This window comes from Hermetia illucens, chromosome 3, assembly GCF_905115235.1.
Source record: "Hermetia illucens chromosome 3, iHerIll2.2.curated.20191125, whole genome shotgun sequence".
Classification (NCBI taxonomy): domain Eukaryota; kingdom Metazoa; phylum Arthropoda; class Insecta; order Diptera; family Stratiomyidae; genus Hermetia; species Hermetia illucens.
The window spans coordinates 46,999,024-47,021,284 of NC_051851.1; the positions used below are offsets into that span (position 1 = coordinate 46,999,024).

General features: G+C 41.0%; 3 protein-coding genes across 3 annotated transcripts in view; 1 reads left to right on the forward strand and 2 right to left on the reverse strand.

Annotated features, from left to right (window-relative positions):
- LOC119651017 (peroxisomal carnitine O-octanoyltransferase-like) overlaps window positions 1-629 on the reverse strand; it is a 45,313-nt gene extending 44,684 nt beyond the window's left edge. The window contains exon 1 of the mRNA XM_038054318.1: window positions 479-629. The gene's annotated coding sequence lies outside the window, so the exon portion shown is untranslated. The remainder of the gene's footprint in view (window positions 1-478) is intronic.
- LOC119651018 (peroxisomal carnitine O-octanoyltransferase) lies at window positions 153-14,853 on the forward strand. The gene is made up of 10 exons (XM_038054321.1): window positions 153-284; window positions 12,366-12,625; window positions 12,688-12,816; window positions 12,877-13,060; window positions 13,121-13,326; window positions 13,395-13,610; window positions 13,664-13,852; window positions 13,924-14,054; window positions 14,109-14,525; window positions 14,590-14,853. The coding sequence occupies exons 2-10, from the start codon at window positions 12,374-12,376 to the stop codon at window positions 14,717-14,719; spliced, it is 1,854 nt and encodes a 617-aa protein (XP_037910249.1). The 5' UTR covers window positions 153-284; window positions 12,366-12,373; the 3' UTR covers window positions 14,720-14,853.
- A 5,458-nt stretch (window positions 14,854-20,311) lies between these two features.
- On the reverse strand, window positions 20,312-21,100 carry LOC119651489 (60S ribosome subunit biogenesis protein NIP7 homolog). The gene is made up of 2 exons (XM_038055103.1): window positions 20,907-21,100; window positions 20,312-20,845 (listed from the first exon to the last, which is right to left on the reverse strand). The coding sequence occupies exons 1-2, from the start codon at window positions 20,960-20,962 to the stop codon at window positions 20,359-20,361; spliced, it is 543 nt and encodes a 180-aa protein (XP_037911031.1). The 5' UTR covers window positions 20,963-21,100; the 3' UTR covers window positions 20,312-20,358.
- Window positions 21,101-22,261: the final 1,161 nt, after the last annotated feature.

Below are 22,261 nucleotides of genomic sequence, written 5' to 3' on the forward strand. Positions count from 1 at the left end.
CCACGATCCTGCTGAAATGTGACAATTAACGATGTACGCAACTCCATAAGCTGGGCAAGGCGCGAAATCTGGTTTAATGTTCACTCGTCCGTCTCCGCTACGCCCGCAACTGGAGTTCATTGATTCCGAGCTTTGATCAAAGGTCGATCTGGTTGCAGAATTACGTACGATAGCAAGGAGCACGTCGGTTTCGCTCCACTACGCCGGCAGTTATTATTTTACCAAGCTTGTGGCAAGTTGTCTTGTGCGGGGTTTGGTGAGAGTCCGAAGTACTTCAGATTGGAGTAAGTACATTTAGATAGTCACGGGAATTATAGATATAAGTCTGGCAGAACGACACGCGAAACGAAAATAATTTGCTAATTTGCCGCGCAATCGACCGGTGTACTTTGGACTCATACTCTAGATAAACTTTTGGCTATTTATCGCTGAATTTTATCAAGTTGAAGGTATCTAGCTACTCGATCAGCTTTCTTACCGTATTCTGCATGGCTAGAGCCGAGCCAGATATCACGAAATAGCTATGCACGTATGTACCTACGTGATCCACCGGTTAAGTTGATATGCGTTCGATTAACGCTATCCTAAGACTCAGAAATTAACTAAATCAAAGTAGGAGGCACAAGAAATGCAACAAAACTGCGTCAATCTTGCTGCTTGCTTTCTGGGAAAGTAAATTTCACATTTCAGCATACAAATCCAGACTGGTGGAGAGGAAGAGGAGGAATTAGTATAATACAATCTGAACAAGCGTTTCTCTCGCTCGATAACGTTTGAAAAACGTATGAATGTAGTCCAAATAAAAAGGAAGCAAAGTGCAAAGTTTATGAATGAAGCACAAAGACGTCTCAACCCCCACCTTCTACAAAAGTCCCTTTCGGAAACATTGCAGTGCAGTGGTAATAGTTTCATCAGGATATCATCAACTTGTTCATCCGGCGGTATCTGTTAGATTTCGAGATCACCCTGAATGACCTTGACTTTGTTCTTCCTCAGAACGATATAATAGATCCAGTGTTAGTCATCCAGCTGCTGCGTAATTGATCAAGAAATGTGGAATCTGTCTGAAACCTAAAATTGCCTCAAAACTGTTTAATAGCCGTATCTTGTTGATCCTCAGATGTCCTTTCTCGAGCAGATATAGAAAATCTGCGGTTACACGGCATAAAAATTTCTTCCTAATATCATGCCACTGGGAAAATTCTTTCTATAAAACTTAAATCTGAAAATAAAATCTTATTAAAATCGGTTTACTGTCTGCCTGTCTGCCACACCCGATTCCGCGGAAATGATACTAAAATTTGTTGGAAAGGTGGGAACTGTGAATCCCCTTGCATGCAGTGAGTAACATCATCCTATGTTCAGTTTAAAGAGCACATCTAGTGTGAGATTTTCAGAAATTTTTTTTTTTCTTTTGCACTTTTTTATACCTTTAAAAATATTAAAACTTGAACGATCGTATCTCAAATAGTTTTTGAGTTACAGCCTTTTAAGAGTACCTAATCGTCCGTTATAAATGTGCGTTACCAAGGGGAGTTTTCGAAAGGAGATGGAAAATTTCACGCTACTCAGTAGGACCAATGTGAAGGTACGAAGTTGTAGAAAACATAGCTCAGTTCCGCTTTTATAAAGCAAGCATTATGGTGAAAGCTAATACCGAGAGGAGACGTGACAAAGAAGATTGATTCTTGAGTATCAGTATAAACATCCCAACTAAATTAATTTTTTATATCTCCAAGGTAACTGTCATGCGGAGTATCAAACAATACCTTCAGAAATAAATCCTTTTTTGAAGATCAGCTCCGAGAAAAAGAAACAAGAAGTCAAGATGTGTAGACTAGACTACTTCGTTGTCAGAACTATCCAAATGAAAAAATTGAAAAAAGCCGATGTGTTGTCCCTATATGAAATACAGGATTCAAAATACATCTAATCGGAACATCTACACAAGCAAAGCTAACAGTAATACGAGTATATTGAAATGCTGAAGATAGCTTTGTCTGAAAAAGCAAAAAAACAACAAAACCATAATTTTCGAAACAATATTAGAAAGTTTCGTGGAAGTCTTCCGATTGTTAAGAAGATTGCGTTAGGTCAAACATGCGTTTTTATTGTAAATTTACACACCTCAAGGATCATGGAAGTCCATTATCACATAAACATGTATAGTCCAGTATACTAAAGGCCGATATTCATCATAGAAAACCATTCCTAGAACCTCGCTCAATCCAGCAAATACCAGTCATACCCACCAAAATGGATGGTATAGTATGTCAACCACACTCCTGCGCCATTGATGTTGATTCCAGCCAATGTATTTCAGCTCCCTCTCTAGGACCAGGATATTGCAAGCAATTGCTGCTGCCCAGGTGCATGGCATAAAGTAGTCCGGCATCCTAAGATAGTGAATTTCATAATCTCAATCAGTTTTGCGCTTCCAATCTACTTGTCCCCAAGTATCTAGAGCGATCATGAGTTCGCGATTGACTTCCGGCAAATCAACCTCACCTCTTCCCTAAACTTCCACTTAAGTACGATCATGGAGAAATCGCCCTTCCCCAACTGTCAGGGCGACTACCTGTAAGGCAGATTCACGAGGCAATTAATACGGTTGAGTGGACGTTATATTTCGGGCTACTTACTTTAGCTGCCTTCCTGCATATAGGAAGAGCATTCAACCAAATGAATTTCAAAGTCAGTCAAAAAAGGCTCCAACTAGAATAAGATTGTAGACGTGTCTTATGTATGAATAGTATCCATGGTATCCAATCTGATCTGGAAGGTAGCTACCTGACTAGAGCTGTGGGCAGAGGGATTTTTCAAAGTAGCGCTATCTCGTTGGTGGTTTCGTTAACAGTAATAAATAAAATTCTGCCAATGTTGAACAAAAACGGAGTAATGCTGGCTGCAAATGTCGATAACTTGATATTATTGGCATCAGGAATGGCTATAAAATACGGACTCGAAAAAAATCCAAAACGGAGCTGATAGTATTTACCACCAAGGCAAGGATATCAGGAGCACATCCGCTGTGACTAAACGGATAAAGACTGTAGCTTTGTTTGCTCGGCGGGATATGTTGGCTCCCATAGCTCACATAAGGATAATAATGATAGCGGACTGCGGATAACTTGAATTAGAAAATGGCTGTTCGAAGTACCTGATTTGTACGGAAAGCAGTTCGGACACAAACGTGGGTGTCGCCAGATGGGACCACTTTCAAACAAATTGATCACGTGTTGTTTGAACGCCGCCACCTTTTAGCCTTTATGATTATCAGATCACATAGGAGGGCGAATATAGACTCGCATCACTATCCCGTTGGCATAGTACTCCGGGCTTGAATAACAACACCACCTAAAATCCCCTCTGATAATCTAGATAATCTTAACATTGAAGTCAGTCCCGCCAACTGAAAAGGAGAGACTGCCACCACAAAGAATAGATGAGTCGCCAGGAGCTGATGGAATTACAGCCGAATTCGTTGAATATGGGGGCTACCAATTTCATCAAGCAGTTCATCAACTTAAGCTAAAGGTGTGCAACAGCGAATCAATGCGTGACGATTAGCAATGCAGGTATTGTCTGTTCAACACATAAAAAGGAACATATCACGCAGTGTGGCAATTACAGAGATAACACGTTGCTGAGTATCGTCTATAAGCTATTCCCCGCTATCTTGCTAGTACGAATAGGCCCATACGCCCAGAACATCATTGGCCCATACCAAAGAGGCTTCAGGCAAATCACCAACAGATCAGATTTTCGTTCTGCGGCAAGCGATGGAAAAACTGTTCCAATGTGGCCATTAGTTGCATCATTTTTTCATCGATTTTAAGGCCGCTTATAATAGCATAAAACAGCCCACGACCATGAGAGAATTCGGTATCCCGACGAAATTAATAAGACTGACTAGGCTGATCCTGACCAATGTGCGAGGTCAGATAAAGGCAGCAGGATCACTTATGAGCGATACCATAACCGTCTGGTTGTGGATAAAAACGGGCCTAATAACCTTCGGTGGGCGGGTCACTCAATTCATATGGATGAGGATGATCCAACCTGGAAAGTCTATAAGAGCAACATCTATGGTAGAAAACAAGATAAGATAGATCCTGCCTGAGGTGGAGTGATGCCGTAGACCAGGCCGTGAGACAGCTATTAGGGATATCAAATTGGTGGATCTCGGCGCAAAATCGAGATGTTATTATTCCTCCTATTCCTTATTATGGCACGTTGTTGCGCCGTTGATGATGATGATATGAGGGATCCTAAGTCCAGACCTATCTAATTTTGGTCCAGATCAGATGGAGAGCAACGGATCCACCGTCTTGGGCATTGCACCCAAATATTCAAAAAAATAGAATAACTAATGGGTTCGTACAGAGCAGAGGCAACTCGTCAGGCGCTGCGTCACCTCTGCCCTAACCGAAAGTGGCAACAGAAATCTTCATATCCCAAACAAAAAAAAAATAGTTTTAGTCTGGCTTAGGCTGAAAATACTAGCGGTTTTAAGTTGGATTAAAGACGAAGCCGAGGTTTAAGGAGGCCGATATAGCCGTGTGCTCGAGCTATGCCGCCGATATACATAATCATAGTAGTGCGATGAATTTTTCATATATTGTTTATATTATATTCATCAATTTACAACAATGAAATCAGCACTTATTAAAGATATAAGTGCGTTTTTTCTCAAAACTACAGTTTTCAAATTCTTGTAGTTTTAATTCGATGACATATCGCCTTGTTTTTTTTTCAACACATTTAGTATAGCTTTCTCCATATCCCCCATTTTTTTTATTTAATGAAAAATATAACTTTTCCATGTCAAAAACCTTCAAATTTTTGGGCAAAATTCTAATTTTTTTCTTTAAACTCCACCATTTTGTTTAATTTCATTTTTTTTTTCTACACTTGTGGGTCATTGGGCAGACAATACCTTCTAGTTTAACGTTTTTTTATTTATTTTTTTTTATTTCACGCACTGTTAAAGCCAGAACCACTACAGCAGTGGAGAAACTTCTTTTGGAGGCTCCAGATATCGCGGAGAGCTTGCTGAGAGTCGAATATTTTCTCTCCAAAATTTCACCATGTACACATTATTTATGCAAAAATCTTTCTTTTTCTTCACCCTTTGTCTCGTTCACAAGCGGAGTCGGCTCGTCGTGATCGGTTGCGTAATTTTATTTTATCAAAGGTCTGATCTGGATGTAGTCGTGAGGCCTTCAAATCACCATCCAGTGTTATCAAGCCACCGTTGTTTCGGCCGACCTTTTGGGCACTTACCATTGATTACGATGTTCCTCTCTTGTCTTTCTCGCAATTTTTCCACAATCTGTGCAACACCATATCGATCACCGGTATCCTCACTTCGGATGTTATCAAGACTTATCACGTCACTAGTCCAACGCAACATCTTCGTCTCGTTTACCGCATAAAGCCGTTCATTGTCTTTTATAGTTGGCCAACACTCACAACCATAAAGGGCGACAAGGCGGACAGCAGGTCACTGCCATTGACAGTAATAGGGCCTGTTTCATGGGGGATCGGTCGTCAAAAATTCAGATTTAATCTAAGATCGTGCAAGCTGCTCGAGATCATTTTTGCTACGAGACGCCAGAAAAACATTATCTACATAAAGCAGTGTATAATGCCTTGAACATTGGATGCCCCGTGTATAAAAACAAAGAGGAGTGATGAGAGGAACTTCCTTGATGAACACCGATAGAAACCCGAAGCGGTTTTGATACATCCACTACACTTCATACTTTACTTTTCGGATCATGGTAGAGCAATTTAACCCAGCGCACGATTGCCTCTGGTACTGGGTGTTACCATAGAACATACCAGATGTACCAGAAGTCCCCCACGGTGATGTTTCTCACGGTTCTTCTCCATGAGTAACCGCGCGGCGTGTATTGAGTCAGTAGTTGCACAGTACCTGACAAACCCGGCTTGATTCACGGTTATTTTGACGATTTCGCGCACATGGTTGTCAAGAATGCGTTCAAAACTTTCCATGGTATGGAACCGCAACCGGATCGGAGGGTAATTTGAAGATTCTGCTTTCTTTTTCCATATTTGAACTGTGGTACTTTAGTGTTCTATCTTCTTCAATAACCCGATTGTGATTTCACTGAGCCAAATATAGGGTCCCAATTCTTCGCTTTCCGGAGCTCAGAAGCAATGTCATCAGATCCTGTTGCTTTCCCCAATTTCATTCGTTCTATTGCTTGCTCGACTTCAGTGCCGCTGACAGGTGGAATGGCTCCAAAGTCAGCAATTTTATCGTTGAGAAACTTGTGGTTGAGGCGTTTTTTTAATAGCGGACCTGTAGAATCCTTTATGATCTCTCCTATACATTCAGTTTTTCTACTATATGTCAATCCATCAAAACTTGGCTGATGAAAAACTGATAGACTGACGTGCTTAGTATAAATAAAATGACAAAAAACCATTTTTGTTGCATGCATTTAATCTCAACCAGTCGAAAGGCATGTTTCCATTAATAACACAATGACAACTGCACTATACTCAGCCCATTATATGTTCAGCCAGACTGACAGATTTTATTTGCAAGCCTAAATTTTCTTCACTCTATCTGCCATTACCAAAAACGGTCAATGTACCATAATTTTTGTCATTTTGATTGATGTGAAACTGACCGTGTAGGGTAGCTCTAAGATTCTGAAATTAACATCCTGTTTGCGCTTTGGTCTTATGTGTTGTTATGTCGCCTCTAGAAGCAGTACTCAGCACTCAGCAGTACTTTCTCCGCAGCGTTCGATTTCTCAGTCTCAAATTCTTGTCATATTGGATAAAAGTTCAAGTCTGCTACAGGGTCAGGGTTTAATTTCATACGAACTCATAGTCGGTTTTTTTTCTAGACTTCAGACAAACGTTTGAAAATAATTTCACTCTCTAGGAATATTCAGTTCTTTGATAAACTCAATTTTTGCCTCTTATTGTACGTTTTCAAATGTTTTTGAAGTTGTTCGTAATTGTGCTTCTTTCATCACCAATAAGTTCTAGCTAACCACAGCAACTTGAGGTATTCAGCATTTTATATTTTAAACATATTTGATAAACATTGTGCCCTAATAACTCAAGTGTTTAGAGCGCAGTAGAGGGATTTGATATCGTGATTGGATGTCGGATACCAGTCAATTCAGCTGAGTACCTGAGTCAAATCAGGGTAATAATCTCCCCCCATGCCCATACATGTAAAAGGGGGGTGTAAAAATTTTTTCACCGAATATAGTCATTACAGTACTTTTCGAAGCCGGTCTTAGTTTTGAGATTTATTAGAAAGGCGGGAGGGGTGAAAAGTGATGATTTCTTTAACGGACCCATTCTCAGAAACTACCCAACCGAAAAATCTGAAAAAAAATCATGAGTCTGCCTCTATATGGTGCCAAGGCCTCAAAATACTCTCCATATCGATGTGTGTTCAAATTAAGTTAATAATAGTACATTACCATATTTTTGGGAAAATTAAGTAAAACCCCCCTTAAGTTTATTTTTGAGTTATAAAAGTTGGTAGTAGTGTAAAATATAATATGAAGCATATTATGTCCAAGTTTGTAACAAAGTTTCAATAGCTCAAAGTAACAAAGTAACAAAGTTTCAATAGCTCAAAGTTGTCTTTACCGTGTAAATTTACAACCCAAAGTACTAAATCTGACCTGCTAAATGCATATTCTTAACGGGCTACGTACAAATGAGATAGTTCTACACCCAAATATACTCACAGAAGAAGTAAACAAAACCTTTCATACCTGAAGCGCCCAGCTTCCGATTTCCCGACTTGTTAAAGATGTCAACGGCAGCTTTCAATCACTTTAAAAGGTAAAAAATTGAAAAGGTACTAAATCGAATTGTGTAATATCCGGTTAAATTTTAAGCTACTGATACCAACTACTTCTAAATATGAAACCCTGGCAGCTGGTGCTTTTCAATCTTGAAAGTCCAGGCAAATAGCCTCGAATCTCGACGAAGAACTTAAATATAAAACAAATAGAAATTGAGCGGTCTTCGCGTGTTTATTCTGTATTTGGATGGATACGCAATTATACAGTTTACCGATGTTGAAGTCGACATTGATATCGAACATGGAACTGCTTTTTTCTGCACTGCTATGGGGGGTCGTCAATAGAAGATAACAGTGCGCTATACAATGTTAACGTCTACTGCTTCTCGATTACTTTCAGGCTCTAATTAACTGCTACTTTCGTGATAAGACTGAATATAATAAATCATGTATGCTGATGCATCAATATGATTGCATATATGAGTACAAAAAAAAATGTTAGCAGTCAAGGATCCAAAAAGAACATTGACAGTGACATGTCTTTTCGCTATTTAAACCTTGAAAATATCTGAATTAAATAACAGCACAACGATTTCTCAGCTAATGTCACCACATATCATGTGGGCTCAAGTTCACTAAATTTTTTCCTAAAAGTAAAACACAGAAAACTACAGAAAAATTTAAAAAAAAAATGTTCTTTCCAATATTACAGGGAAATTATTAATCTTCAAATGAACTCTAGCTCTGCTGCTCAAGAAAAATATACTCAAACTTGTCCACAAATAGTATAAAATTATAACGTGAGAAAGGTTATTCTTTGAAACACCTGGGAATAATTTTCAATCTAATTATCAATGCGGCAATCAGTTTCTGCTTGGCTGCTTCTGTAATGCTACCTAAATGCAAAAATTGTATGAGCTGCTGCAACTATTCTATGCGGGTTCACTCATTAAATTCAGCAAGAAAACTCTTCATGTTAGATTGAATGCAATCGAAATGTAGATAGAAAATTTTATTCATTTACTATGAATTGAAGCCACAAGTCCGCATTCAAATCAATTTGAATAGACCAAGTCTCCCAGTTTACTACGATAACTGTTACCAGGTATCTCCAGGGCGGTCCGATTAAGAAAAAAAATATTTTTTGTAAGAATTACAAATTCCTTAAACGACAATCTTCGACTCCTGACTATTATCTTCAAAGGAAATTAGTAATCAAGTCAATTATTAACTAACTAGCTGATTCGAAAATTTCGTACCGCTTCAAAATCAAGGAATGTGGCCTTAATTTATTTGCTGAATTAAATTCAGTTTTTTTTAAGATTTTATCTCAATATTCAAAGTGAAAACAATTGCAATTATAAGATTCTTTTATACTTTTTCACTAATTACTTAATTACGTTTAAACTAATTACCTGCTAATTACCGCGGTGAATCATTAGTTTCGAGGTGCAGTTACCTGAATCCGCGTTTAATAATCGCGTCGTCTTCTCTCAAAGTTTCTTAACTTTCCCAAGGGTACAAGGTCGTCATTCGGTTTGCTTGACACAAGACCTGAAGATTTTCCCGTTGGATGGTATGACCTTTCTCGATTATGTGCCCTGCAACCGATGATCTTCGGCACGACTTTTGTTTCCTGGCACTACTTACCGCTTCCTTGATGACGATCAGTTTCTCAATAGTCTGAGGATTATACTCATTCTTAATAGCGGTGTCAATAATATACTGTCGTTCCTTACTGACGCCGCATTCCGAAAGAGGGTATGTTATCAGTCGGTGAATCATGCAATTATCGCTGCCATTTTGTGGATAAATGTATGGTGTGAAGTTACATTGCTATTGGCCTATGGCAGAGTTGATGATGATGATGGATGATACATTCGGAATTTGGACATAGTTGTCCGTATCCGCCGCTGGGCGTTTTCCAGATCGGTCTTCGTCCACGGCAATATTCCGAATGCATAAGGCAGTGAAGGGATAACGAATAAATTCAACGCGCTTATTTTATTTTTCCCGAGAGATGCGATTTCAGTACCAGCTTTACACGTCGCAGGAATTTGGACAGCAGAGAACCCTTCAGATCACCAGCTCGAGCATAGGTTCTTTACAGAATTCCCAGGTACTTATAGACGACTGTCTCGGTCGTAACTTCTAAGATGGTCGTCAGTACCAGCATACAACTTGATGTCATCTAAGTACATCAAGTGTATAAGCTCGCACTTATCACGTTAACTATATTCTTTTTTACAAAACCATGCCCTCTATCATCATTCAGTAGCCATGAAAGGGGATTCAGTGCCATGCAAAACCAAAGGGGACTCAACGAATCCCCCTGGAAGATGCCCCTCCGCATACGGATGGGCTCTGAGGTATTAGCACCCTCAGATGTACGCACTGATAAGCAAGCCACCCTTCCATGACTGTCGCTAAAAACTTTATTAGTTTCGGATTAATGCGATACAGATGTGGACATCGATTAGCCAGGTATGCGGGACGCTATCGAAAGCCTTGGCATATTCGACATAGCAACTAAAGAGGTTTCTTTGGGCTCTAGTTGCTTGTCCTACAACTACCGAGTCGATAATGAGTTGCTCTTTGCAACCCCTTGACCCAACTCGGCAGCCCTTCTGCTCCTCGGACAGAATGTTGTTGGTCTCGAGGTGCGCATTGACCCTTCCACTAATAATGGACGTTATGAATTTGTAGAGGGTTGGTAAGCAAGAAATCAGTCTTGTGTCTGCGGGGTCCTCCACCCTGAAATTCCTGCGGCCAACTCATGACCTCATTTACGCAGTGCGCCAACCGACTGTGTACGGTGGTAAATTTTGTATACCAGAAATTCTGCACCCAATCCAGACCTGGGCCCCTCCAATTCTTCGAGCTGTTTATGGCTCATCGAACTTCCTCTTCGGTAACATCCGCAAAATTCATGCCAGGCGTATTGGCATGGCGGGTGCCTTCGGCGGTGATCCACTCAGCATCCTCAGCATGCTGGGCGGGTAACCCCTAAAGTCCACCCTAGCATTCTTTCGCTTCCATTACCGAAAACTGCACTGTCGGACGCTCTGTTGGGATTCGTTGAGAGATCTGAAAAAGCTCCGCTGGTTCCTCGCGTATGGTACATTCTGGGCACGCCTGGAGTGATATTTGCCATACCGTCGTAACCGACTGCATATGACAGAAAGTTTCTGCTTTAGCGTGTCCAGAATTTGAACTACGGGTGTCTCACTGGAGATAACATAGTTTCTGTAAACCCTCTGCACTCTATTTGTCACCCGTCTGCTGGCATTGGCAGTGCTGATCTGGATCAGTCTAACAATGCTCTGGCTTAGTGAGTCCCGCCGACGTTCCAAACGAATTTTCCATGGTGGATCTCTTCGGTTACTCAAACCAATAACACGAAAGCGAATCTTCTGACCGTGCAATCCGACAGCCGTAACTGTTCCACAATACACAAGTAATTCTAGTTGCAGCAGCGTTATATTAACGCACAGTCGAGATGCAATCTCATCATTGATTTGTGATAGAATTATCGGAGTTGCTGGAGATGCATAGAGCCTGGGAATACCTGGTCTATGCAAAGGATCCACTTCCGAGAATCCTATACACGCTCATTGGAATTTGTCCCGAACCTTAGCAGAAACGTCAGCTAGACGGTGGAGAAGAATGCTTCGGCAAGTACTGAAGCTGTTGTCTGCAGTGCGGCGTTGTGTTGTTGATGCCGCCGTCTCTGTCCAAATCGACTCTTGGTCACCAGTTTCCGCGATGACCTCAAGTCAAACATGCTCCCTGATGATGGCCGGGATTTTGTCGCTGCTGGTTACAAAGCAGTGCTGGTCTCCGACTCGCTGCACAGTCACTTGCACGAATTGCGGGATTAGTTCGACGAATCTCTAATGCAACAAGGGGCGGTAAGATGTTATACCCGCCGTTATGTCGTAGTAGGAGCGGATGATGAAGAGGTTCATTCCCTCAGTCCACTTCACCGCTGCCTACACGAACCTGCTGAAATGGTCGCCACAGGTTATGGCGAAACAGCTGCAGCAGGCGGAGCAATGCTCCTGGTCGTCGTGGCGCCTAGACATCGAACCGCCCCACGACTAGCGGTTTCGACACCGTACTGTCCATTATGGGAACCCGTCCGTACCGGACCTCAAGTTCCCATTAAGTGAATTTGCATTTTATACCTACCTGCCAGGTGTGAGGATAGCTTCCTCAGTGAATAATCTGCAAGACTGCAAAGTTCCTGCACTTTCCTCACCTACCCTCTGAGACGCTGCCGTGGCATACATCCATTCAGATTGAAGCTATCCACCCCTCCTCCTTTCACAGCCGGGCTTGAGACCGACTACGACGGAGTTTTCTATTCCTCCTATTCTAATTTTGTTTATTTATTCTATTTCACCTACTTTCCACGCGCGCGGTCGAGCCGTCGTGTTTGTAAGGGGAAAATTTATTTTAATATTATCAAACCGTTGGTGTATGAAGCCGTTTCCTAACACCCCATAAAGAATTAAAGTCGAAATTCTAATTTTCATTCTTATTCAAATTCCAGGATACAATATGTTGAGTCGCAAGGATATTTACTGGGCTCAGGAGGGAGAGCCAAAAACATTTGACTGTGACGAAGGTTTGCCTCCTCTGCCATTACCTAAACTTGAAGATACTTTGGAACGATATTACGAAACCCTGAAACCCTTCGGGACCAAAGAAGAACTAGCAAACTCGCGCCGAATTATAGATGAATTCAAAAATGGAATTGGTAAAAAACTTCATCAAATCATCGAGGACAAAACCAAAAAGGAGAAAAATTGGGTAAATTGAGCGAAACGTTCTGTAGTTCTTTTATTTGGAAGTAAATTTTACGTCTTTCGTAGGTGGAAAAATGGTGGGAAGATTACGGCTATTTCTTCTTACGTGTTCCCTTATATCCATACACTGTTATGGTTACAGCATTACCACTTCAATGTGTTGGAATTCAAGAGACCCCAGAATATTGCTTGAAGGTTTTTTTCTTTGTTATTATATAAACATTGAGTTGTAAATAAAGGATCTACAATGCACAGGGAGCTGCACGATTAATTTATCACACAATGGAATTCTGGGATTTAATGTATCATGAAAATCTTCGACAACAAAGTTCCCCTGATGGTTCGATACGGTATTCAATGACTTTATATCGTCGCTTTTTCTGTTCGTCAAGGTTACCAGGCGATCCATTAGACACGGTTGAAACACATTTCAAGACACGTATGTTTCGTTTTGATTGTTAATTTCTCCCTATCGTAACGTTACTCTTTTATGGATCAGTGGCTGAAGGTGGTGGACCCACGCATGGATTAATTATTGGCAAAGGACGAATTTTTATATTCGACTGTTTAGATAGTAATGGTAATTTGCAGTCGCCACAGAGTATACTACAAATACTGCAGATTATTCGAGGCGCCATAGATTCAGACAAACTAGGTGACTGCGTTCCTGTACTAACTTGTGACGATAGGACTAGTTGGGCTAAGGTGAATTGCAATTACTTTATATAAAAACGGCCAATTAGTAGTATAGTTTCTTTTCTTTCTTTCTTTAGAATAGGCAACGCCTTCAAGAGCTGTCCCCTCATAATAAAGATTTACTCAAAGTGGTTGAAAGTTCTGTCGTTGCGATATACCTTGATGAGCATTTACCAGGAGATTACTCAGAAAGCTCACAACTAACCTTAGCAGGTGATTTCCACTCAAAGTGGGGTGATCGCACTAGTGTAATGATAGTATACCCGAATGGACACATTGGCTTCATCGGAGAAGTATGTATTGAAAAGTTATTTTTTTCTTGTCTTTACATTTGTACTTTGTTTAGCATTCTGCCTACGATGGAACATGCAGTATGAATTTCATGTTCTTTGCTCTGCTCAGCTTGCTCGAATGCGGTGAACCAGATTGGAGCGAAACTCCTAAGACAATAACTGTCCCTATAGAACAACGATTTGATTTAGATGATCATCTAACTCATGAGATACAAAGAGTACTTAAAGATTGTGATGAAAGGGTAATTTTCATGAATGACCTTTTGATTAATTCCTTCTATAAATTGATTCTATATAAATTGTCTGCATATAGTCGAGGGAAGTCATTGTTTCTTGCGAAGTGTTCACAGATTTTGGACGATCAGCCATAAAAGAGTGCCAATTCCACCCAGATGCATTTGTCCAAGTGGTACTTCAACTGGCTTATTACAAGATGCATGGAGAGTAAGTTCCAATGGAAACTATTCCTTAGGCGGTTATTATTCAATTTTTCTATAGGATTGCCCCAACATACGAGACGGCTCTTATGAGACACTATTATAACGGCCGAACAGAAACACTTCGATCATGTACCGTTGATGCTGCCAATTTTGTTAAAACTGCAACCAATCCCAAATCATCGAAGAGGGAAATATACGAGGCGCTTAAAAAAGCCGTGAAGACGCATAGTGACCTCATGAATGAAATGCGGAAGGGAAATGGAGTCGATCGTCATCTGTTCGGAATGTGGTGTGCCGCGTATGAAAGGAACTGGGATATTCCAGAATTGTACTCGGATCCGCTCTACGCCAAGAGCGGCGGAGGAGGCAATTTCGTACTCTCAACGAGCACCTTGGGATTCACTGTTGTCGCTGGATTCGTCGCACCTATGGTAACTGATGGATATGGATTTTTCTACAGCATCACAACGAAACAGTAAGTATTGCATAACAATAAACGAATCTTTAAAAACTCTTAATTGTTTTTGCTTCATATTCAGAATCAATTTGATCACAACTGCCTATAGAACTAGTCAAAAAACGAGTGCCTTCAAACTTTCCTCGATGATTTGTGAGACATTTAAGGAAATGAAAGCAATTGCCGATGAAGTTGCCTCAGCGAAATTGTAAATTCAATGCAAATATATTTAAGAAAATCTAAGATTTTAAAAACTTAAGTGTAAGGTAAAGGTGATATTTTTTATTCAATTTTGTGTAAAGTGCAATTATTTCATTCCAATAAATCAAAACAAAGATGGAATATATTTACAGAAATCTTTTTGTCTGTGTCCATAAATTTCACCTGGCGTGCACTTTCTGAAAGAATATAAGCGATAGAGAGTCGCTCTAAAATCATCTCTCTTGTCGGAAACAAGTAGCCGGGTCGTAGGTTCTCTACGCACACCAGATCAGCAGGGCTTAGACTACAAATGGTATGCCCGATAAATCAAGAAAGGAGCGGATTCGAACTGTATACGCGGGTATGTGACTATTACGGCCGGAACACCAAAGCGCGGAATCCCCTCTCCACAAAGAGCATGTAATGTCCTTCAGAGATATTGCCTCGGTCCACCGCGTAAACCGATCAATGATCGTGAAACAATACCGTGTAAATCTCGCAAAGGGCTTACAATATCGAAATTTATGGTGTGGAAGCGCTTCCTCCTTAATATGCCTAGTCACCTTTCGCTTTTGACATGCAATGCACTCTATTAACTGCTGAAGTTGGCGAAAGAACGCTCTGTCACGCTTTTGCTGTAAGGTAAAAGGAAGTATTTAATACTCAGATACGCGGCGAATAGTTCACAATCATAGGTGATGTGGTTCCGTTGAACGGTATTCACCTGCTTCGAGAAAAACTCAACGATTGCCAACTTTGATTCAGGCATCGACGAACACGGGTAGGGGTGCATCCTGTTGAGTGAGCCAAAAGTGCAGCTTGGTGATCTCAAACGCCTGAATTCTGAAGATCACACAACCTCCCGCGGTTTCTTGGATTTAGGCTCAGCCAGGAAGGCGTTAAGGAGGGACTGATGGTGAGAGGCTTTGAACAAGAAACGACGGTAGTAGTTTACCATGCTCAAGAACCTCTTAAGGCGTTAAGCGAAAAGCTCGCGATCACTTGTACCTCGTCTGAATGATGAAATAGCTTAGAAATTTCAGCTGCGGTTGAAGGAATTTGCATTGCACGTTAAGAACTAGGCCATAGTCAAGGAAACGTTGAAAAATGTTTGGATTCGGCGGACGAGGCGACCATCCTACTTGGATGGTGTTCTAGGAAACAGAAGTCCCAAGTTTCGTAGTGTGGAGTGGATGAATCTCCGTGTGAGCTCTAAGAGTCCGAAATTTATGCAAATTGCAGTCTTTGGATCATCTTCGGGAGCTACAGAGATTTGGTGGCATGCCTTGGAGAGATCCAAGGTCGAGAAAACATGACAGTTTGCTAATAAGTAATGCGTAAAGTCTTGGATGAAAAGACTAGGCTGCCGGTCGCTTCGCAAGGTCGCCATTTTCATTGGGGACCAATTTTTTTCTCAATGCGTTTTCTTTTTCCCCCCAGTGAAACTAGAAATGCGGGACCTTCATCTTTCTCCTACATCCCGTCCTCTACTTTCAAGTTTAAATTCAAGCTTGACCATTATAAACAATTTGAGACCTAAAACTTAAGAAAGACGTAGGTGACCACTGCGGGTTCTCATTGGGGTTGATAACGTTCCTCTTCCCCTTCTATGGCTTTCGAACCATCTCCAGGGATGTGGTTGAAAATTCAATCTTTACCCTTTTGAAGGTTTCGTGTGAAAAGAACTTTAATAAAATTAATTCAATGTCTGTCTGTCACACCAAGTTTACTCGGAAACGACTGAACCTATTGTCACGAAATTAGGTAAGAACGTGTGGTATGTGAATCATTTTATTTATAGTAGGGGAGGAACAGTTACAGTACATGCCAAAGGGGAGTGCACACTTTTCGAAACTGGTCGTCCTATTTTTGATATTGGGTGGAACATAGAGGAGGGATTATTCAACCGAAAAATCTAGAACTCAAAATATATTTTATTTCGATTTCTGCACAGATAAAGTTCATAATGGTATAATACAATATTTTAGAAAATTACCCGAAATTCTTTTAAATTCATCGTAGAAATTCAAAATATAGGAAGTAATTCAAAAGAGTGGGACCTTTGCGAAGCCTACCGTCGATATAATCCCGCAGGTTCTTAACTATATTTCGAACAAAAAATACTTGATGGAACGTCTTCTCGAATAACAGCCGAATATGAAGGATGTATGTGATGCTAAAATTCTCCATATGAAGTATTAACCAGTCATTTTTCGGCACTGTTCGGATTTTAATTTTGGACACGAAAATGGAGTTTCTTTTGTTTTTCGCCATTAGCCAGGTTTTTATTTTATCCTTTTTCGTTGATTGTTTTTGCATTGCATCCAGCAGACTATACGGAATGTTCTTGTAAAAAAAAAAATAAAACACATACACACATCACTGTGGTTAAAATGAGGCTGTGAACAGCCAACTCTGAGTATTAGGCGACCCTCAGTTTCCTTGTCTCGGCGAAATCAATTTACTCGTACGAAAAATTTAAAAACACAAAAACCAACCAAACCAAACCAAAATTTAAATTTCTAACCAACCCTGATTGAAGGAGCAACGACAAACCCATCGATGGAGAATCCGAGTCGAGACCACTTATTCAAGTGGAAACCAATCCAATTGGGACCCAGTCCTTGAAAGACGAGACGAAACAGGCCTTTTCTGCCAATACTCCTGACCTATGACTCCATCCGCGGCTGAACTGCTTAGGTTAAAGTCTTGTGCACGGATAAGCTTCTATCTTGGAGCAGAAAACAGCCTCCGGGCAACTCGCCTCCGGCCAAGCCATAACCCCCGGATTGTGCCTAAGTTGAGGGGAAAGAAGTGTCTGAGGCATCTGCAACAAGCCTAAACGAAAGCGGTCCTCTAACGATCCCAACTATCGAAGCCGATGGATGGCTCTTGTTTGACGACACGAATCCATCTGGTTCGATACCAAGCAGTGCTAACTCAAGTCCTCTTAGCTGTAAGAGCTGCATCCTTGCAAAGCATTAAGCTTAGCTTAAAGTCGGTATGCGTGTACCTTAACTTTCTCTACAATCAGCGTTCTTTATCGGATATTAAAACAGTCTTCTGCATCGGGCTTGGGACCGTCACGTTATACATTTCGCATCCTAAGACGATTGAAGGGAACGTGCAGTCCACGGCATCTTCATCCAGATAGGAAGGATGTAAGACCTGTCTCAAACAAAAATCATGGGTGGGGACGTCAAGGACCTAAACTTCCGACATACTGATCTTTTGTTTGCCAATGCAAGTGATAGACCCCTCTACTGTGTGGTTATTCCAAAAACCTGCAAGCTGTCTGGGTTAACGACCTAATTGATTGCGCCACCACAACGGCCAAACTAACCATAAAAAGCCAACAGGGAGACAAGGAGGCTCTGCTTACTTCCCTTATGACAGACGACGTTCCCAGTGGAACATTAATCAGAGCTACCCAATATGCCGAAAGTAAAGCAAGGGGGTAACAGCAGAATGTGATCTTAGCGCCCATCATATATGATGTTCCAACATCAACGCGAAAGGATAAAGATCATTAGAGTATCTGGTAGGAACCCAACTGCAGATCGTTAATTTGGGCAATGAACCAACTTTGTTGAACGTGGCGGCTTTTGTCGGAGAGTGAAGGGTAGCAAGCGATATCATCACAGGCGCATTGATTTCGTAATGGACATGGATCCACCTCCAACAATTCCATTTCGGAATCCACGGAAGACAGATGGGTAACGTATAAAATAGAACTGAGCGCAATTGAGAAAACAACTCAGATGATTACAACTAGCACGAGAGAAGCTTTCGAAGAGAGCTATTCACTCAATACGACAAAGCAGTATAAAACATCCTGGTGGCACTAGAATTTAGCAAAACAGTATTTACAATAACAAGGGTAATTCTCAAAGGAGTTCTAAAGACTGATTCAGTGTTGGCTGGAATCGGGGCAAAGAAGGTCAAAAAGTTCTTAAGAAGAGCATAAAATCGAGTAAACGATCATCATGGAGATGCTTCTGTAAAGAAACTAACTGTCTGGATGGCTTCTTCGTCGCCCTAATAATAGAGGGAATAGATGCCCTGGGTGCATGCCTAGCACGCGCTTGTATTCCAATTAACTGGCGTGATGTGAAGATGATATTTATTCCTCAACCAGGAAGCATACCTACACGGACACAAAAAGCTTCCAACCAATCAACAGAAGAACGGTCGATAAATAACCGCCAGTCTTTTGGGATTACAGACTTAACAATCTTCACCGACCGGTCAGTCATTGAAGACGAATCGGGCGCAGGGGTGTTCCAGGACAACCGATTATAGAGCAGGCTCGACATTTTAAAAAATTAGTACCGTATTCTAGGCGGAGATGTATGTATGCCATTTCATTGGCAGCAAAAGAATGGTGATGATGGAAAGAATGGTGGGAAAACAAGACTAAACTTTGTTTTCTAAATGCCGAATAAAAAGTTTTTATGGCTCATATACCGGTGTTTCGAGGACCAGTTTCTCTCTTCCTCACACGAGACGTGACGAAATTGGCGCGATACCATTCGAATTTGTTCCGACAGTCGGGCAGCATTATCATTCAAGCTGCCAGAATGGCTCGCCAAGGATGTATTATAGATCCACAATGGTAGGGCCAAAGTCAGCTTTTGGCATTTGGCTATTCACTGTCAAGTCCACTCTGAAGGGTAAAATTGCAAGGATTCACGCAATCGAATGGCGCAATTTTAACGTCTGTCAGCAGGCGAAAATCTTTGTGAAAGAGCTCGAGGTTTTTTTTTGTTGCTCCTCAAGAAGTGGAACATGAAAGCGCTAATACGACTATTAACAGGACAATGTTTCTTGAACTAGCACATGGAGAAAATTTGGAGTGCTGGTCTCGGCTATATGCAGTCAATGTCAGGAGGAGTAGGAAAGAGCCTTGCACTTCATATCAGATCACAGACGAAGATACCTGGGGAAGGTTTTCTTCAACGAAGAATCTGAATACTTTTTGCCTCTGGAGAATGTTCTCAGATTCGCAAAATAGTGGGAACGTCGCAGGCGAGAGACCATTGAATAGGCGATCCCCAAGGGTGGTACAATAGGTCTATCAAAAGCGCTGAATGCTTTGGGAGGCGGCTCCCCCCACTAAATTAATTAAATAACGTGTTATTTACATCGCTAGCATAGCATTGGGTCTTTTGACTCCCACTATTTTCACATATTCGTTAGGATTTCGCAGTTTGTTTTTCCGTCAATGACCTTTCTTACCTACTTCCCTGCCATATGCTAATGTCTTGAAAAATTTTGCGATGTCGGTTCCCCTAATGAAGCAGCTTTTAGCTCAAACTTAAGGCATTATCCATTGGTGCGCGATCAAAGAATTGTTGTTTACTGCTGTCGTTTCCCACACTACCAAATGCAGTATTATAGCTGTCGATGACGTGATTGATTGATTCTTAAACCTGGCCGTAGCCTTGCCATTTAAAAATTTCAAAAGGAAGTTCATTCACCTTCTTTTCTTCACAAACGAACTTACCTTTCCGAATTATCAAACTTTCTAGCAACAGTTTCTATTAAGAAACAAATGAAGGACTTCGGCCACTGCCATGCACAACTAACTCGATACACTTTGCTGCTTTTCACTTATTTTATTTGTAAAATTCCAAAAACCTAACTTAGTCTAAAACAAGGTGTCCTCCGATCTTATATATTCCCCGATATCTGCTTGGTGGAAACACACTGTGGCTAGGGGATCCGCCAGTTTGCAATCTGCTGTAGACCTCGCGGCTACACCGAATCCTAAAGGCATGTCGCTCATAGAATACACAACGGTTCCTGCGTACTGCGGAGTGTTTTCTGTTATTCTCCCTAACCCGGACTTGGGTACGTGGTTTCCGTAGAGGAATTGTTGCTCGAACGATGGTTTTACCCAGATTTTGTACTGGGCGTAAGGTGCTAAGTACGTCAAGGCAGTTATGTGCAGCTTCAATTTGTTGCTCTTCGTGAATTTCCCAAAGCATGTTCCCACGCAAACAAGTTGGTTTGGATTGAAAGTCTCAGCAAGCTTGAGGATCTTTTCGGACACGTAGTAGACACGGTCCCGATGCTCCCGAAAGCAATAGGTTCCATCCGGGCGATCAATTAATTGCTTGACGTTGGGACCAATGCTGTAAATATCAAGCAATCGTTTAGTGACGTCTGAATGTACTTTCGAAGGGAACAACTTACAATTTCGCGAGTTTCTCAAAAAGGATTTTTGCCCGCTCCTCACTGAGTCGTTTCATTTCAAATCAATCAATTTGACAACAACAAGATATCGTAGAACTAATAATCCTTTTATTCAAAAACCGAATAAAACAACTGCGGCTGAATATCACTTGTAACACGAATCAACAATCCTTCACACGTGCAAAGTGACAGGCAAATACACTGCTGTAAATTGCCTAGTTCATATTATGAACTCCAGGTGGCAGTTTACTAAGTGAAAAGATTGTCACTTCGAGGGGGTTTGATTGTGGGATTCCCCTTCCGTTTCGGAATATTTAGAATTCGGTATTCTTTCGAAGCAAATTGAATGATTATAAATTAGTGTAATGCAGTGACGTGATTCGCGCACCCATTTACCATTCAATGCTCTCAAGTTTAAACGAACGCATTTCGAGAACTGTAGAGAAAGCCGGCGGCCATAACTCCAACATTTTATTATTTTTTTGATAGTCTAATGGATTAATATGAGAATATAATATAAGCTTAATATATGATAAAGTGATGGATGACATTAGCAATCGTAATAGTAATCAATGAAAACATTAGAATTTTTTGCAAGGAAAGTTAAATTCGCTGTTTCACACAATTTTTGGTAACACAGTATACAAAAATACACACGAGTCCGGAAATTGGGCAACAGACAATTTACTTCATAAAAATAGTGTCAATTAATAACTTATATTAGCCCTTAAGGCGGAAACAAATTAGAATGCTTTCAAATTCGACATACAGGGAGTCCTCGTACTTACGGCATGTTAGGTTCTCAAAATACGCGACGTAAATCGAGACATATTTTTTCATATGTTTACATGTAAAATTCAAGGGTTAGGAGCCACACGGACTCAAAATTTTAAACAAGTCGGGAAACCGGAAGCTTAACGCTTCAAGTATAAAAGGTTTTGTGTTTCCCTATGTGAGGAGCATAACGTAGGTCTCCATTGGCTGACAGTATTGACTCCAGATATTTAAATTGCTCAGTGCTGTCAGTTTCAGTAACCTGCCAAGAACTGAGCGCACTAAATATTTCGGGTCAATGCTATCAGCCAATGGAGAACTGCGGAATGAATTTGCTTCACGCATTAATGCGACCTGCGTGAAGTGGCATTCCACAACTGGTGTTCTTTATGATCGACGTATCAGCAAACGTCTCAAATCTAAAATTTACCGCAATGTCAGTCTGCCGCTCTCTATAGTTCAGAGTGTTGGCCGATTATAAAAGACAATGAACGACGTCTGGCGGTAATGGAGACGAAGATGTTGCATTGAACTGGTGGCGTGACACGTTTTGATTACATCTGAAATCGCGATCGATATGG